Raw genomic sequence first — 19205 nt, 5'->3', positions numbered from 1 at the left:
ACAGCAAATTGAAAGGAGGCAGACAAATGACAATATCAGGAGCAATATTTCTGGAGAAGGAGATTGTAAGGAAATAGAATAACCTGCCAGAAACTGTAACAAGGTAATGGATGGAAATTTGTGAAAGATAGAAAGACAAGAGGAAAGTGGCGTTGATAGCTCAAGGGGTCAGTACATGTGTAATGGGCCAAAGGGCCTCTCATGCTGTGAAATGTTGTGATTCAAAGCACTTACCGCCATGAAGTATAACTCACAGTCTCCAGCACACTGAGTCTCAAAAATAAAGGTAATTCTCCCCACTTCCAACCCACTGGAATGTGCTGATGAAATCGGTGGGCTAAACAGAAGAGCAGAACTTGTATCAGAAACTTCAATTTTTAGCAAGGCCTTCAATCAATTTTTGAATTCCATCAGCAAGAAGTACACAAATCAAACCTGAAGCTGGGAATGTGGAGATTTAAGATGAGATAGTCATTATCAGACCCTCCAACGGCACTGTGAATGTGATCACCTGCTACTTCCCACCCTACAACAAAAAAAAGCAAGAATAAAAATCAACTTTATTTCCTAAATCTCTTTCTTCACAAAACATTTAGTTTTCACTTTCTTTCTCATTGCTTCGGCAGCTTGATGGCGCTGTTAATTAATACCTTCTCTTATTCCTGTTGTACCCTAGTCAAATACTGCACAGGACGTTGGAAATCATCTCTCTCCCAACTGCAAGTATGAGTCTTTGAAAACAACAATTATTCTGGAAATCTACCCAATTCCCACCAGATCAAAACTAACCAGAATCCAGTGATGTGGGACACAGTGTTTCTCTGGGATGACGGATGACAGTGGAAAAATTCCGAAAGCACATACGCTCACCTTGAAGCTAAAATACTTTGATACGACAGAATGAACAGAGCTTCACTCCACAGGCAAACATGTGATAGCAGATTTAAAAGTGTGTTACCCTGACACTCAATGACTAAAATAACATTTATGTTCAATTCTCAAACACTAACATAAACTGATGACAAAAGCATCATTAATAACTTATTACTTAATTAATTTAGCTGCAGCATCTATAGACCACAGCCAGTAATAATCCCTATTAAATATGAACCAAATGCTATTATTGCAGGAAGCTTTTTTGAGTTAGATTCATACCATACAGCATCTAATTCCATTTCTACTTTGTTCCTTCAACCTGAAGTTATTGCCCTGGATGTGGTTATAAATTTTATAGATATTCTGAAAGAGAATAATACAAACATACAAACAAGGAACAAGAGTCGGCCACTCGGTCCTTGGTTCTGCCATCCAATAAGATCATGGCTGATCTGATTTTAACCTCAACTCTACATTCCTGCTTATCCCCAATAATCCTTCATCCCCTTGCTCATCAAAAATCAATCTGCTTCTGCCTTCAGAATATCTAAAGATTTCTAATCCACTGCCTTTTGAGGAAGAGAATTCCAAAGGCTCATAACTCTGAGAACATTTTCACATCATCTGTCTTAAGTGGGACCACATTTATTTTTAAACTATGACCCCTGGTTCTAGATTCTTCCACGAGAGGAAACATCCTTTCAACATTCAGAAGAACATAAAAACTTGGAGCAGGAGTAGGCCATTCAGCCCCTCGAGCCTGGTCCACTATTTAATAGGATCATGGCTGATCTCATCTCAGCCTCAATTCCACTTTCCTGCCCACTCCGTATAACCCTTCAACCCATTACTCATTAAAAATCTATCTCCTCTTTAAATTTACTCAATGTCGCAGCATCCACCACAATCTAGGGTAGTGAATTCCACAGGTTCACCAACTTTTGAGAGAATTAATTCATCCGGTAAATTTCCTTCAGGATCTTGTACGTTTCAAATAAGTCACCTCTGACTCCTCCAAACTCCAGCAGATGCAAGCCCAGCCTGTCCAACCTTCCCTCTGGAGGCAGTCAGTTCGTTCCAGATATTAATTGAGTAAATCTTCTCTGAACTGCTTCCAAATAATGTACGCTAAAATAAACAATGCCTTTTTTGAATTCTATCAACCCTCAAATAGTTTTTGTTGCAGCTTTCATATGAGAAATTTCTCCTCTGCAAACATATGTAAAAGCAGCTGCGTTCACTGAAATTGAACGTCCACTCTGACCCATTCATTTCAATGTGAACTTACTGCCAGAGACTCTGAAGGCACTTGACAATGAAGCTACGAGATTAATCTTTATGAAAACTTACCATTCATTTTGTCACACTTGGAATTTCCAACATTGAAGCATGAGGTCTTCATATTCGCTGGTAAAGTGTTCCACCATTTATACTCAAAGCCCAGCACAGGCTCAGTACCAGCCGGGCATGGCTTACATGCTGTGTAAAAATGAAATTAGAGAAACAACTTGAAACACACAGGAAAATCTTGTGCATTTCAATGCTATAGTTTTCTCTATCTCTCGATATTACCCATACCACACTTATCAACCTGCCCAGCTACATCACTTCAAACATTACCCTTGTCCATGTTACACTTCTGCCACTTATGAAACATTAGCCTGATTAAGGGCAACATGCAGTTACACACAGTCGAGGATCAGGGTGGTTATAATTCACTTTACAGAAGGCAGAAATCACAATCACTTCAGCTTTTTTCTTCATTTTCTCAATAACACAAACTTCTGGAAGTTTACCTTTGTGGAACTAAACATCCACAGAGAAAGGAGATTCCATGGGTTTTCTTTCAGAAAATCAGCAAAGAGTGTACCCAAATCACCAGTGGAACAGCTTACAACCTTAGCTCATAGCTGATTCTAAAATACAAAACCAAACTCCAGCAAAAGGTAGACAATTTTCTTTCCTCAATCTCCAAAGCAAATACTTCTTTCTTCTTGTAATGTCTTTTATTGGTGCCCACCTGCAACCTTCCAGCTCTTCCCCCAGACGGCCATTCCTTATACCTGCAACTTCACAATGAGTATTTACAAGCTATTCAATCACAAAGGCCATCACAACTTGGGCCAATGTCCCGCTTTCCAATGTCGAACAAATTGAAAAGCTGCAGAAATTTTGAAGTTTACCCCCTATACTGAGGTTGGTTGGTTCGCTGAGCAACCAACCTCAACACCCACAACCCGAGCTACAAATCTACTCCAAAACCTTATCCTCTATATCCTCTAGAGCATCTCCCGATAACAATCAACATTTTCAGCATAAGCTGGGAATGAAACATAGGACTTTCAGTCTAAGTGACTATGAATTATAACAGGCATTGGGCTAGCATAGTCACTAAATGCACAATAACTGCTGCATTTATAAAGCAGGTAATAAAGTAGATAAACAAAACTCAAGGATGCTTACGACTCATTCCATCTGAGAAGGTTCCAGAAGGGCAGGGAGCACAGGTTGCAGTGTCATTGTTGTAGAAACCAGGGTTACATGGTGGACAAGGCTTTTTCTCTCCAGATGGAGGGAGCTGGACTGCATTTTTCATATCCTCCCTACAAAGCTTCGGTGTAACCCATTTGTACATGATCTGAGTCTGAAAACAATGGAGGGAACACTCTATTTTTCATGAGGTTTCAAGATTTTAATATATTGATAGTGGAATAATATGAATACATGAACAATGTGATCTTCGATTTCTTTTTACTCATTCATGGGATGTGGGCCAACAATGGGTCTGGTTTGGGCCAACAAGTATTGTCCATCCTGAATGGCTCCTTGAATAGAGTGGCTTGCTAGGCCATTTCCTAGGCCAGTTAGGAGTCAACTGCATTACTGTGGGTCTGGAGTCACATGTAAGCCAGACCAGGCAAGAACAGTAGATTTCCTTTCCTAAAGGACATTAACGAACCAGACAGGGCTTTTACAACAACTGAGAATGGATTACATGGTTGCCATTAAACTCACTTCTAATTCCATGACTTTCCATCCTTATAAACACCAATTGCAATGGGTGGCATGATGGCTCAGTGGGTTAACTACTGCTGTGTCAATGCACCTGGGGCCAACGTTCAATTCCACCTTTGGGTGACTGTCTGTGTGGAGTTAGCACACTCCTCCCACTGTCCAAAGTTGCGAAGGTTAGGTGGATTAGGCATGCCCATAGTATCCAAGGATGTGCAGGCTAGGTGGGTTAGCCATGGGAATTGCAGGGCTACAGTGGGATACCCTTCAGAGGGTCAGTGTGGATGCAATGGGCTGAATGGTCTGCTTCCACACTGCAGGAATTCTATGAACTCTTATTCTAAAGATGTTAGTAGATAGAACTTCTGCCCATCTTCCCAACCTAACTCTCACTAGCGATTTTCCAAAACTGAAAGCAATGGTTTAGATCAAAACAGGTTAGAGGTCAGAGCTGCTTTTTCATATTTGCGACTGAAAGAGGTAAATGTTATTTGAATAATCATAGACATAGCATTTAAAAAGTGATCAATGAAAAGCCCATTTCCATTTTTGCCTTATTCATTCACAAGATGGAGGCATTACTGGCGGGGCCAGTATAGCCTTGGTTGACTTTGAACTGTGTGGCTCTCTAGGGTCTTTCAGAGGGTTATTAAGAGTCGACCACATCACCGTGGGTCCAGAGTCACATATAGACCAGACCAGATAAGGTTGGCGGATTGCCTTCCTTAAAAGGACATTTGTGAATCAGATGGGTTTTTCTCAACGGTTAACTGGGGTAATCATTAGGCTCTTCCTTAATTCTAGATTTTATTGAATTCAAGCTTCACCATCTGCCATTGTGGGATTTGAATCCCTGCCCCCAGAACATTAGCCCGTCTGGTTTCGCTTTCCTAATCCAGGGACATTAACAGCATGCCACCACGTCTCTAGGACAGGAGGAGAAAGAATTGCAAGCTGCATATAAATTAAGCAATTTGGCTAGTAATGAGGTGCAAATACAAGGAAATAAGGTACTAGCAATATTATCATCCTGCTGTTAAAATCTTCAAGAAAATCCTGATTTTCCCCTTTCTTCAATGTTAAGCAACAGATTTTTTGATTCCTGCCATATTTTCGCTATTACCCATGCCGATCAAGGAATGGGAAAATTCTGCCCACGGCAACATTCTTGCAAATAAAAGAGAAGGGGGCACAATGTCTTTGTCTGGGAGATTGCATCATGCATTGAGTAGGTTAGCAGCTCTGACTGATTTCACAATGAGGCCTGGAGGTGATATTCCCTGGAATCCTTCACGGTAATTGTGGGTCAGTGAGTAATTTTATGGTGATATCGAAACCATATGGTGGCACGGTGGCTCAGTGGTTAGCACTGCTGCCTTACAGTGTCATGGACAAGGTTTTGATCTCACCCTCGGGTGACAGTCTGTGTGGAGTTTGCACATTCTCCCTTTGTCTGTGTAAGTTTCCTCCGGGTGCTCCAGTTTCCTCTCACAGTCCAAAGATGTGCAGGTTAGGTGGATTGGCCATGCTAAATTGCCCGTAGTGTTCAGGGATGTGTAAGTTAGGAGAATTAGCCATGGGAAATGCAGCATTGTAGGATATAGGGTGCAGGCGGGATGCTCTTCAGAGGGTTGGTGTGGACTTGATGGGCCAAATGGCCTGCTCCTACACTGTAGGGATTCTATGATTATGATATCACGTAAAGAATTCTGGGCCAAGCAGTTGGCAGAGTTACATAATGACAGTGAAATATGTGCTTCTATTCTATCTTACTAATGTTCCATTCAATACAGCTTGATCAGGTGATTTAATCAAAGAATGATTTTACTGTCACACATAGTTTACTTTTGCACAAACTGCACAGAGATCAGAGAGGAAGCAATAATGCCACTGGACCAGTATCCCAGGCTAATCATCTGGGGGATATGGGTTCAAGTCCTACCATGGCATATTGTGGAAATGTTAATCCAATTTTAAAAACTCTGGAATGGGGAACTGGACTAAAAATGACTATGCAACCACAGTTGATTGTTGTACACCCACATCATTCACTTCCTTTAGAGACAGAATCCTTCCTTTAGGAAAGGAAATCTGCTGTCCTTACCTGGTCTGGCCTATATGTGACTCCAGACCCACAATAATATGGTTGATTCTTAACTGGTTTGGGCAATAAATGCTGGACTAGGCAGCACCAACCACATCCCACAAATTAATAAAATAATTAATTTTAATTAAAATGCAAGTGATAAAATTAATAACATTTAAAAAAAAACAAAGCCCTAGAAAAAAGCCAAGGCTTCTCAAGAGCAACAAGAATATCCTAGAAAAGCTGAATTCACATCAGAAATTTGATGAATAGGTCAAACGTAGCTATATTGATGTAATTAATCAAAAATTACACGGACATCAGACAAGGCAAGTGAAGGTCAAGGTCTACATTTAAGAATGCAGCACTGCACTGTAGCACCTTGCCAAGGCTCCTGTTAATGCTTTCCAAACACATTATCACTTCCATCCAGAACGACAAGGGTACCAGATAAAAATGGCCCTCTGAAAGTTCCCATCCAAGCCACTCACTATCCTGACTTGGCTGCTGGGTCAAAATCCTGGAAATTCCCACCCCCTCTCCCCACCAAGGACGTTGTGGGTCTACCTATAGCACACGGACTGCAGTGGTTCAAGAAGGCAGCTCACCACCTCCTTGAGATCTCTCTCTCTCTCTGCACCTTCTCTGCAGCTGTAATATTGTGTTCTGCGTTCTGTTCTGATACCCTGATGTACTTTGTTGGTATGATCTGCCTGTATAGCACACAAAACAGCACTCTTCACTGTAGCTTGGTACATGTGACAACAATAAATCAAACTCAAACTCAAACGAGGGGTGGGCAATAAATGTTGACTCAGCCAGTGACAACTACATCTCGTAAAGTAATTTAAAACATTGCGCATTTATATCATGAGTCCATTATTTGACATTTGGCCCATCAAGTCCATACTGACCCTCTGAAGAGTATCCCACCTGCACCCTATATCCTACAACTTGTTGTAAAGGTATGCTTGGAAATAAACTTCATAAGGGTAGAAAAATTAGAGTTTATATTTAAGGGCTACTATTAGAAAAAGTACAAACCTTTCTCTCATTGTCACATCGTGTATGTATCTGAAAATAATCTCTCTCTGTACATGGTGGGCGATCTTTGCACTCACTAGATCCTTCATCTATAAAAACAGCAACAAGATTTTAAGAAGTAATTTAGCAACATTAGATCTTTTATTTATTTGAGAAACAACCATAATGGAAATTAACTGCTAAAGGATCCATTTTGAAAATGCACAATTTTAGAAATTTTGTTTCTATCATTAATTTTTAAACCTGTCAGCGATTTTAATGAAACTCCATGTGAAATGCATCACAATCAATCGTATCATGATATTTCATCTCTTCATCATGTCAACGAAGAAAAATGCCATTGTCTCCCTACTCCCACATCATGTCTACCTTTTAAGGACCAGACATTGTCTTTTTTTCCCCTTTATTCATTCACAGAATGAGGGTGTTGCTGGCCAAGCAGCATTTATTGCAAATCCCTAATTGCCCAGAGGGCAGTTCAGAGTCAACCACATTGCTCTGGGTCTGGAGTCACATGTAGGCCAGACCAGGTAAGGATGGCAGTTTCCTTCCCTAAAGGGCATTAGTGAACCAGATGGGTTTCTCCCAACAATCGACAATGGATTAACGGTCATCATTAGATTCTTAATTCCCGATGTTTATCGGATTCAAATTCCACCATCTGCTATGGCAGGATTCAAACCTGCGTCGCCAGAACATTGCCTGGGTCCCTGGATTAACAGTCCAGCAATAATACCACTAGGCCATTGCCTCCCCGTAAAAACCAACAGAAAGTGCTGGAGAAACTTGGCAGATCTGGCAGCGTCTGCGGAGAGAAAACTCGACTCTAGTATCATTCCTCTTAGGACTGCTCTGAAGACGTCATGCCAGACTTGAGATTTAATCTGTATTCTGTATGAACATGCTGTCAGATGTGTCGAGTTTTCCAGCACTCTGTGTTTGTTTCAGATTTCCATCATCTGCAGTGTTTTGCCTTCATCATCTTTGCAAATCCCTGTAACAAAGCAGTTGACAGTCCCAACTCAGGAGGAACTGGGAAGGAAGCAGGACTCATCCTTCTGAATCTATTCCACTGTGCACTTGTGTTTCAATGCGTACTATTGCCTCAACCAACATCCCACCAAATCAGAGCACCTGTTAAACTAAAAAGTGGCAGAGATTCATGTGATTAGCCTTGTACGATTTACACTTGGTCTGCGCCATAAAATCCACTTTAGTTTAAACAGCAGCTTCATTATAAAAAGCCTGACTTTATTCGGCAGAAGATGGGAGTCAGAAATCAGTAGTAAGCTGCCACTCTTCAGTTCAAATCATATGGTCAACCTCAATGACCAATCATTTGGCTGTCTGCCCTAATATCATCTCACGGGGCACTGCGTCAAATCATGTTTGAGAATACTCTCATGAGGCACCTTGGGACATGTTACTGCATTAAAGGCACTATATAAATGCAACTTGTTGCAACATCCATGGGCGGAATTTTGTGATTGATGGCAACACAATGGTGCAAATTGCCGACCTTGGGGAGACTGCTCACAAGGAACTCAGCAATCTCCGACATGTGGGTTTTCAATTCGCTGGCAGCTATTTATATCTGACGCTGAATTAATGGGATCGCGTGGTGTCCAACAGCAGTGATGCAGTCAATACACTTATAATCCAGAAACCCAGGTAATGCTCTGGGCAACAAGGTCCAAATCCCACCGTGTTGAGGGCAATCTGTATTTTGTTAAAAACCTTAATTAAGAGTCTGCTGATGACCATGAAACGATTGTTAAGTTTCATAAGACCTGCTGTCCTTACCTGGTCTGCCTACATGTGACTCCAGGCCCACAATAATGTCGGTGATTCTTATCTGCCCTAACAAACAACTCATTTGCATCAAACTGATAAATTGTCTCAAAATTAGGCTTGCTACTGGAAGGACAACATGGCATCAACCCAGGCAGCAAAAATAACAACAACCTGAACATCTGCAGGCTAGTGCCAAAATTGGGAGAATTGTCTCATAGCTTTAGCAAATAACAGCCTGACATAGTCATACTCACAGAATCATACCTTACAGACAATGCGCCAGACACCACCATCACCATCCCTGGATATGTCCTGCCCCACTAGCAGGGCAGACCCAGCAGAGGGGACAGCACAGTGGTATACAGTCAGGAGGGAGTTGCACTAGGAATCGTCAACATTGACTCTGAGCCCCATAAAGTCTCAAGGCTTCAGGGTAAACATGGCCAAGGAAACCTCCTGCTGATTACCACGTACTGTCCTCCCTCAGCTGATGAATCGGTACTCCTCCATGATGAACATTATTTGGAGGAAGCACTGATGATGGCATGGGTACAAAATGTGCTCTGGGAGGGGGTGGGATTTCAACGTCCGCCACCGAGTGTGGCTCGGCAGCAAGACTGCAGATCAAGCTGGTCGGGTCCTAAAGAACACAGCTGCTAGACTGGGTCTGTGGCAGGTGGTGAGGGAACCAACAAGAGGGAAAAAACATACTTGACCTCACCCTTACTAATCTGCCAGCTGCAGAAGCATCTGTCCATGACAGTATCAGTAAGATTTACCTACACACAGTTCTTGTGGAGACAAAGTCCCACCTTCACATTGAGAATACCTTCCATCGTGTTGGGTGGCACTATCACTGTGCTAAATGGGACAGACTTCGCACAGATCGAGCAACTCAAGGCTGGGCATCCATGAGGTGCTGTGGGCCATCAACAGCAGCAGAATTGTACTCCAGCACAATCTGTAACCTCATGGCCCGGCATTAGAAGGCATACAAAGTGGCCAAAAACAGCATGAAACTACAAGATTGGGAAAACTTTAAAGATCAACAGAAAGTCACAAAAAGAGCTATAAGGAAAAGTAAGATAGAACATGAGAAAAAACTAGCACAGAATATAAAGACAGATAGGAAAAGTCTCTATAAATATATAAAACGAAAAAGAGTGGCTAAAGTAAACGTTGGCCCTTTAGAGCATGAGAAGGGGAATTTAGTTATGGGATATGATGAAATGGCCAAGGCATTGAACAGGTATTTTGTATCGGTCTTCACAGTGGAGGACACTAATAACATGCCAGTAATTGACAAAGAGACGAAGGTAGGTGAGGACCTGGAAACAATCATTATTACGGAAGAGGTAGTGTTGGGCAAGCTAATGGAGCTAAGGATTGATAAGTCTCCTGGCCCTGATGGAATGCTTCCCAGGGTACTAAAAGAGATGGCGGGAGAAATAGCAGGTGCACTGGCGGTAATTTTCCAAAATTCGCTGGACTCTGGGGCAGTCCCAGCAGGTTGGAAAACTGCAAATGTGACGCCACTGTTTAAAAAGGGAAGTAGACAAAAGATGGGGAATTATAGACCGGTTAGCTTAACCTCTGTAGTGGGGAAGATGCTCGAGTCTATTATCAAGGAAGAAATAGCAAGGCATCTTGATAGAAATTGTCCCGTTGGGCAGACGCAGCATGGGTTCATGAAGGGCAGGTCATGCTTGACAAATCTTTTGGAATTCTATGAAGACATTACGAGCAAGGTGGACAATGGGGACCCAGTGGATGTGGTGTACCTAGATTTCCAAAAGGCCTTCGACAAGGTGCCACACAAGAGGCTACTGCATAAGATAAGGATGCATGGTGTTAAGGGTAAAGTATTAGCATGGATAGAGGATTGGATGACTAACAGGAAGCAAAGAGTGGGGATAAATGAGTGCTATTCTAGCTGGCAGTCAGTGACTAGTGGTGTGCCTCAGGGATCGGTGTTGGGACCGCAATTATTTGCAACTTATATAGATGATTTGGAGTTGGGGACCACGTGTAGGGTGTCAAAGTTTGCAGATGACACTAAGATGAGTGGCAAAGCAAAGTGTGCAGAGGACTGTGAAACTTTGCAGAGGAACATAGATACATTGAGTGAGTGGGCAAAGGTCTGGCAGATGGAATACAATGTAAATAAATGTGAAGTCATACATTTTGGTAGGAGTAATAGTAAAAAGGATTATTACTTGAATGGTAAAAAGTTGCAGCATGCTGCTATGCAGAGGGACCTGGGTGTCCTTGTGCATGAATCACAGAAGGTAGGTCTGCAGGGACAACAAGTAAATAGGAAGGCAAATGGAATTTTGTCCTTCATTGCTAAAGGGATTGAAATAAAAAGCAGAGAGGTTATGTTGCAGCTGTACAAGGTGCTGGTGAGGCCACACCTGGAGTACTGTGTGCAGTTTTGGTCTCCTTACTTGAGAAAGGATGTATTGGCACTGGAGGGGGTGCAAAGGAGGTTCACTAGGTTGATTGCGGAGTTGAGGGGGTTGGCTTATGAGGAGAGACTGAGTAGATTGGGATTATATTCATTGGAATTCAGAAGATTGAGGGGGGATCTTATAGAAACATATAAAATTATGAAGGGAATAGATAAGATAGATGTAGAGAGGATGTTTCCACTGGCCAGTGAAGCTAGGACAAGAGGGCATAGCCTCAAGATTACAGGGAGCAGATTTAGGCCTGAACTCAGAAGGAATTTCTTCACCCAGAGGGTTGTTAATCTATGGAATTCCTTGTCCAGTGAAGTAGTTGATGCTACTTCAGTAAATGTTTTTTAAAAAAAAGTAGATTTTTTTTGAACAATAAAGGAATTAAGGGATACGGTAAGAACGCCGGTAAGTGGATCTGAGTCCACGAAAGGATCAGCCATGATCTTATTGAATGGCGGAGCAGGCTCGAAGGGCCAGACGGCCTACTCCTGCTCCTAGTTCTTATGTTCTTATGTTCTTATATCCCGCACTCAACCATTACCATCAGGCCAGGGGATCAACCCTGGTTCAATGGAGAGTGCAGGAGGGCATGCCAGGAGCAGTACCAGGCATACCTGAAGATGAGGTGTCAACCTGGTGAAGCCACGAAACAGGATTACTTGCACACCAAACAGCAAAAGCAGCAAGTGATAGACAGAGCTAAGCGATCCCACAACCAATGGATCAGATCTAAGTTCTGCAGTCCTGCCACATCCAGTTGTGAATGGTGGTGAACGATTAAACAACTCACTGGAGGAGGAGGCTCCACAAATATCCCCATCCTCAATGATGGATGAGCCCAGCGCATCAGTGCAAAAGATAAGGCTGAACCATTCACAAAAATCTTCAGCCAGAAGTGCCGAGTGGATGATGCATCTCGGCCTCCTCCAGTGATCCCCAGCATTACAGATACCAGTCTTCGGCCAATTTGATTCACTCCACATGATATCAAAAAACAATTGGTGGTACTGAATACTGTAGAGGCAACAGGCCCTAACTGTATTCTGGCAATAGTAGTGAAGACTTGTCCTCCAGAACTTGCCACTCGCCTAAACAAGCTCTTCCAGTACAGTTACAACACTGGCATCGACACGATGGAAAATTGCCCAAGGTGTGATTGAGAAATTGATATCTGCAGAAATGTCAGGTTAAATGAAGGGATGTTGATTAGTAAGGGGATCAGGGGTTACAGGAAGAAGGCAGGAGAATGGGGTTGAGAAACTGATCAGCCATGATCGAATGGCAGTCAGGCCCAATGGCTGAGTGGCCTAATTCTGCTCCTTTATCTTGTGACCTTATGGACCTGAAATGGTGACCCTGCTTTCTCTCCACAGATGCTGCCAGACCTGCCAGGTTTCTCCAGCAATTTCAGCTTTTTATTTAAATTTGCAGCATCCACAGTTCTTGGTTTCAAAACTAAAAATGTTACCGGCAATTATGGGTCATGGCCACTGGGTGGCACCATCAACCAAGCTCTTTGGTGCACTAATTTCTCTCTTTTCCCCTAACTGAAAACTTTTGACACTGTCACAACACCGTTATGTTACTGCTCTCGATGCTCCTAAGGTGGTCTTTCCTCAGCTACCATTGCTCGTGCAGGCCTTGCACCAGAACTCAGTTTAGAAGGATGAGGGGGATCTGAGAGAAACTCACAGAATACTGAGAGGCCTAGATAGAGTGGACATGGAGAAGATGTTTCCACTAATAGGAGAGACAAAGACCCGAGGGCACAGCCTCAGAGTGAAGCGATGACCCTTTAAACTGAGATGAGGAGAAATGCCTTCAGCCAGAGTGTGAGGAATCTGTGGAACTCAATGCCACAGAGAGCTGTGGAAGCCAAATCATTGAGTTATTTAAGACAGAGATAGATAGGTTCTTGATTAGTAAGGGGATCAAGGATTATGGGGAGAAGGCAGGAGAATGGGGTTGAGAAACATAGCAGCCAGGATCAAATGGCAGAGCAGACTCTATGGGCTGAGTGGCCTAATTCTGCTCCTATCTCTGAAGGTCTTGTGACCTGCTGCCACCTCCAATAGCAGGAAGACAAGGCCGGGATGTATACTTCCCTACTGGGGGAAGAGAAAAGTGATCTGGGAAAATAAGAATTAGTTATTTTCCAACGTGACCAGAAGCGAAGGGAAGGAACAGGAGACCAGTAAATACAAATCTACATTTATGTTTTTTTTGCAGTGCACAGGCAGTTGAAGCTTGTACTGCAGCAATGGGAAACTGTTCGTGGGCAATGTCAGATACACAACAACTACACAGTACTGTCACTGGCACTCAGCTGTAGAGATAGAGTTCCATTGACTTTGTGTAACAGATACAGAGAAAGGAAATGTAAAGATTTTCAGTTATTCAATATTACTATTTTTAAATTTAAATGGTATAAAACGATGTAGAGAATTAAATAATTTTTAATGATGCAACAATAATTTATTTATTGTGATATAAATGACATAATTTGATTGGATAGGAAGAAATTTATACTTTATAAAGGTCACTGTTATAATTTAAACGGAACTAAGCTTAATGTACTATTTGAATGCATTAGTCAGATGTTTCTCCTGACCTCCGTCCCAATTTCATGAGCTCTTTAATGACTTCAAAATTCATCTAACTATTGAAGTCATCCGAAATCTCAACTTCCTGCTGCAATTTAACACTAACACTTGGGTGTGCCATGATATTCGTACACTGCACATTACATTTTTTGTAAATATATATCATACTATATACATGACAGTGTACATACAAACTTAAACATTAGGAGCAGGAGTAGACCATTAGGTCTCTCAAACCTGCTGACCATTTGACAAGATCATGGCTGATCTGACTGTGGTCTCTATTCTAGTTTTCTCCCAATCTCCAATATCCTGTGATCTCCTTGTTAATCAATAATCTATCTGCCTCTGCCTTTAACCATTCCATGACCTGTCCATCCTTCATCATTCTTTGGAAAAGAGAACTCCACACTCTCAAGAGCCTTTGACGGAAAATAAAAAAAAGTTTTCTCAATCTCCACCTTAAATGAGAAGTTCCTCCCTTTCAAATTGTAGTCCCTAGTTCTAGCCTCTCCCACAAGAGAGAACATCCTTTCAGCACCCAACCTGCAAAGTCCTCTCAGTATCTTACCTGTCTCAAAAACATCATCTTCTAAACTACAAGGGATACAGCCCAGCCTGACCAACCTTCATCCAGGAAACAGTGCAGTGAACTTCTCTGAGATACGAATGTAATTATATCCTTTCTTAAGTAAGGAAACCAATACTGTGCACATTACTCTAGATGTAGTCTCACCAATGCTATGAGTAGCTGTGGGAAATCTTCTCCACCTTTATATTCCTTGCTATAAACAACATTCCGTTTGCCATTCTAATCCCATGCTATTCATGTAGGAATAGTCCTTAATAAATACACAGTTGAGTTTTTGAAGTATGCGGTGATGTTGTTGTGACCTCGGTAGTCATGTTGATAGGACTCTGCTACAAGGTTGGATCTTGTTCACCTCTGAACATGAAGCTCTCAGCTTTACCATTGTGTACACTCAAGACAAACCTAGAAGTCTGGCCTGAATTTGAATAAAGAACAGAAAATTCCATCATAAACCAGTATCCATATGTTAGCTGTTTATGATGCATGTTCCAGGACACCCAGATCCCTCTGCAGTGCAGCATTCTGCAATCTCTCTTCAATTAAATAATATGCTGTTTTTTTACTCTTTCTGTCAAAATGAGTAATTTCATATTTTCCTGCATAATAGTGTTGTGAACACTGTGCATTTCAGAGGCAGTGGAAACAATACAGCAATCAGAATTCCAAACACAGCAATCAGCAGAGAATGCTTTCACAATCCACGGATGCATGGAAACTCCAGGAATTTGCACTGGGGAAATTGGTTAAAAAAAATTGAGTTATGCCCATTCAAATAACGTAACACAAAGCAGCTATACCTGAAAACTGCTTGGTTTCATCACATTTCTGGCAGGAACTGGCTCCTCTTCCAGAAAACGTATTTCGAGGACAGGGCTTACAGACGGAAGAACCAGCAGTATCGCTAAACGTTCCAGGTTTACACAGGAAACATTCAGAAGTATAGGCTACACCTGTTCAAAATAACACAAGACATTCACTGTACATACCTTCACTTTACACTTTCTGTTTAAGCTCAAAGTAAACAGTTAGTCTTTCACCAAGTAAAGGAAAAAATAAAGTTCAGGCTATTTTTGTATCTCATGGGCTTCTAAGGGAAGTCAAACAGTAAATTGTAGATCAGTGAAAAAGCCTGTCTTTTTCTTGCATCCCACACGCGAATCTGAAAATGTCAGGCGAATGTTTTGGGTCACCAGCAAAACAGATTTATCAATGAACAACTCAACCTTATTAGAATCAAGCAAGTTAAAGAACAACTCAAACTCCAGAGGTTCAATGATCCTGATCTGGCTGTCATTAGGTGCCAGTTACAACAACTCAGAAGTTTTATGATGACAGCTTGCACTGGATACACAGCACCAGGAGTGATTAATAAAACCTCGAAAAACCATTTCTACCTAGGATCTGAACTGGTTGGGAGAGGTCCAAAAAGGGAAGGATATACACAATGAATGGTAGGTCCCTAGGGAGTACTGAGGAACAAAGGGACCTTGGCGTACAAGTCCATAGATCCCTAAAGGTATCAGCACAGGTATACAGGGTGGTGAAGGAAGCATATGGGTTGCTTGCCTTCATTAGCCGGGGAGTAAAATATGTGGGCAAAGGGAGTCTTGTTAAAACTCTACAAACATTGGTTAGGGATGGAATATTGTGTGCTGTGCTGATTGCTACACTATCGGAAGGACCCGATTGCACTGGAGAGAGTGCAGAGGAGACTTACCAGGATGTTGCCTAGAATGAAAAGTCTCAGTTATGAGAGGAGACGGGATGGGCTGGGTTTGTTTTGCTTGGAGCAGAGTAGACTGAGGGTGATCTAATTGAGCTGTGCAAAATTATGAGAGGCATAGACAGACTAGTTCATGAGAATTTGTTTTCCCATGGCAGTGTCTAAGACCAAAGGGCATAAGTCTGAAGTGAGGAGTAAGTGGTTTAGAGAGGATCTAAGGCAAACTTCTTTCACTCAGAGGGTGGTAGAAATGTGGAATGTGCTGCCTGACAGGGTGGTGGAAACAGGTACTCTCAGATCACTTCAGAAGCATCTGGATTAGCACTTAAATTGCAGGGCAGTGTAGGCTATGGACCCAGTGCAGGTTTATGGATTAGTATAGTTTAGTGTTTGTTGGTCAGCAGAGACATGGTGGGCCAAAGGGCCTGTTTCTGTACTGAATGACTCTATAATTCTATGGTGAAAGTTGGAGAGTAGCCTGGAGCATTTTCCCCCCCCCCTGAGATAAATGCAGCTATATGTTGCAACAACTGGCTAATTGTGAACTGTGTTTTTGAATAAGGTTAGTTGTGCAACGAGTATGAAGCTGGGTTATCCTGTCCTAAATGTATCACTGACTTGATCAGAATAACTCTGCTTGTTTTCACACTGGAGCCGCAGAGTCAAACCCAAGGATAGAGGTTGCAACCTTGCCCTCCATGGAGGTCTGAGAAGGGAACATCATGGGGTGTGCTGGCTCTGGAAAAAGACTCACCTCCTTTGCGCATACTTCTATCATTGAGCGCTGAACAAGAGAGTGTCTCGATGCTCCAGCAATAAGGGCCCTTAAGTGGACAATTAATGGTTAGTTTCCCGACTGGGATTTGATAGGGAGCCACGTCAAAGGTTATTGTGTGGATTGAAAGGTAAGGGTATGTGTGTGCATGTAAGATTGGCTGGCTAACAGGAAGACAGAGAGTAGACGTGAATGGGTCTTTTTCAGGTTGGCAAGATGTAACGAGTGGGTTGCCACAAGGATCTGTGCTTAGACCTCAACTGTTTCCTTTTTAGATGAAGGGTCAGAAGCCACAGTCACCAAATTTATGGACCATACAAAGAGAGATAGGAAAGCCAGTTGTGAAGGAGATATAAGGAGTTTACAGAAAGATATTATAGGTTAAATGGGTTGGCAAAGTGAAAGCAAATGAAGCATAATGTGGGAAAATGTGAAATTGCCCATTTGAAAGAAAGGATTTTAAAAAAAATGTTATCTAAATGGTGAGAGATTACAGCACTCCGCAATGCATTGTTGCAAAGTTGGGTAGAATACTTGTGGATTGGGAGGCAGGACGTTAGAATTTGGTGTTTGTAAAATGTTAGGGGAGAAAGCAGTGCATGGGGCCCTTTAAAAGATTATGTGTTTTCTCTATGCTTAGAGATTTAGAAAGGACATCTGTGAGCAGCTTTAAAGTATACAGAGAGCACCCAAACTGAATCATTTGTATCAAAAGGCCATACAGTTAGCAGGCCAAGCAGCTGATTTGTTTTTTTATCAAGACAACACGTTTTGAATTTAGCCAAACAATTTGAACCAGGCACTTAGATACTAAAAACTAATTAAATTCAAATCTGATTTTTTTGACAAGATAGGACCAATCCTATTGTAAGAAATTGATATGACATGTTGGGTATAAAAGGAGGAGCAGTTGGGCAAAGACAGGAGAACTAACTGCCATCTGCTAGAGTTAATAACTCTCAGCTCTCAAGAGACAATCGCTGGCTCTCACGGTCTTCTCCAAGTTTTAGAGAAAGCACCATCTAAAAATCAAAAATACCAAATGGCACAAAGTAGTTAATATTCCTGACAGAACATTCAACAGAGAAGGGACAGAATATTCTGGAAGACATGTAACCTGGCTGTAATTTCGAAAGACTAAATTCGATTTTATTTTATGTAAGTGGGACTTGGATTTATTGGAATAGCATACTACTAGAATCTTGTTTTATTCAGGAATAGTTAGTAGTTAGAAGGGGTTTATTCGGTTTGTTAATAGTTTAGTTAATTTCTTAACTGTTAGAGTTAGATAAATAAATTGTTACTTGTTGATTGTAAAGTGCGTGTCAGGGATTTCTTTTAGTTAACCATTAGAAGTTGCTGAAAGGCAGGTTACACCACTTTTCTCTCACTAGGTGTTTTGGTTTCAGTTCTCAGAGAGTGGCCAACCTCTGCTTTCTAACAGCATGAAACACTAAAGGATAGTATGCAGGTATAACAAGTAGGAAAGCTAGTAGAATGTTATCATTTAGCACAATCATACAATCCCTACAGTGTGGAAGCAGGCCATTCAGCCTATCGAGTCCACAGAATCCCATCCAGACCCACCCTCCTATCCTATCACTGTAACCCTGCATTTCTGATGGCTAGTCCACGTAGCCCACACATCTCTGGACACTATGGGGGCGATTGAGCATGGCCAATCCACCTAACCTGTACATTTTTGGACTGTGGGAGGAAACCGGAGCACCCGGAGGAAACCCACGCAGACACAGGGAGAATGTGCAAACTCCACACAGACCATCACCTCATGGTGGAAACAAACCTGGTTTCCTGGTGCTGCGAGCAGCAATGCTAACCACTGAGCCACCGTATCACCCCAAAGGGGGTAATGCTTCAGTTAATCAAAGTTTTGGCAAGATTGCATTTGTAAAACTGTGAACAGTATTGGTCACTTTATTTAAGGAAAGATATAAATGCATTGCAGGCAGCTCAGAGAAGTCTTATTAAACTAATGCCTGGAATGGACACGTTGTATTACGAGACAAGGGTGGACAGGCTGGGTTTATAGTCACTGGTGATCAGTAAGAGGTGACTTCACTTAAACAAAGAAAATCCTGAGCACTTTCAATGGGGAGCCTCCAATGGTGCAGATACAGGGGCATTTGGAAGCACAGATGGGGAACAAATGGAACAAAAACAAAATTGCTGGAAAAGCTCAGCAGGTCTGGCAGCATCTGTGGAGGAGAAAACAGAGTT

At 42.0% G+C, this 19205-nt stretch overlaps 1 protein-coding gene across 1 annotated transcript in view; it reads right to left on the bottom strand.

The window, feature by feature from the left end:
- The window catches only part of elapor2b (endosome-lysosome associated apoptosis and autophagy regulator family member 2b), a 69888-nt gene that overhangs the window by 31499 nt on the left and 19184 nt on the right, over nt 1–19205 (bottom strand). Inside the window, exons 6-12 of the mRNA XM_048610015.1 lie at nt 17959–17989; nt 15267–15419; nt 7019–7107; nt 3340–3520; nt 2227–2355; nt 436–526; nt 235–337 (exon numbers count right to left, since the gene is read on the bottom strand). Coding sequence (XP_048465972.1) covers nt 235–337; nt 436–526; nt 2227–2355; nt 3340–3520; nt 7019–7107; nt 15267–15419; nt 17959–17989 — 777 coding nt within the window. The remainder of the gene's footprint in view (nt 1–234; nt 338–435; nt 527–2226; nt 2356–3339; nt 3521–7018; nt 7108–15266; nt 15420–17958; nt 17990–19205) is intronic.

This window comes from Rhincodon typus, chromosome 22, assembly GCF_021869965.1.
Source record: "Rhincodon typus isolate 14 chromosome 22, sRhiTyp1.1, whole genome shotgun sequence".
Classification (NCBI taxonomy): domain Eukaryota; kingdom Metazoa; phylum Chordata; class Chondrichthyes; order Orectolobiformes; family Rhincodontidae; genus Rhincodon; species Rhincodon typus.
This window is presented reverse-complemented; position numbering and strand designations above follow the sequence as displayed.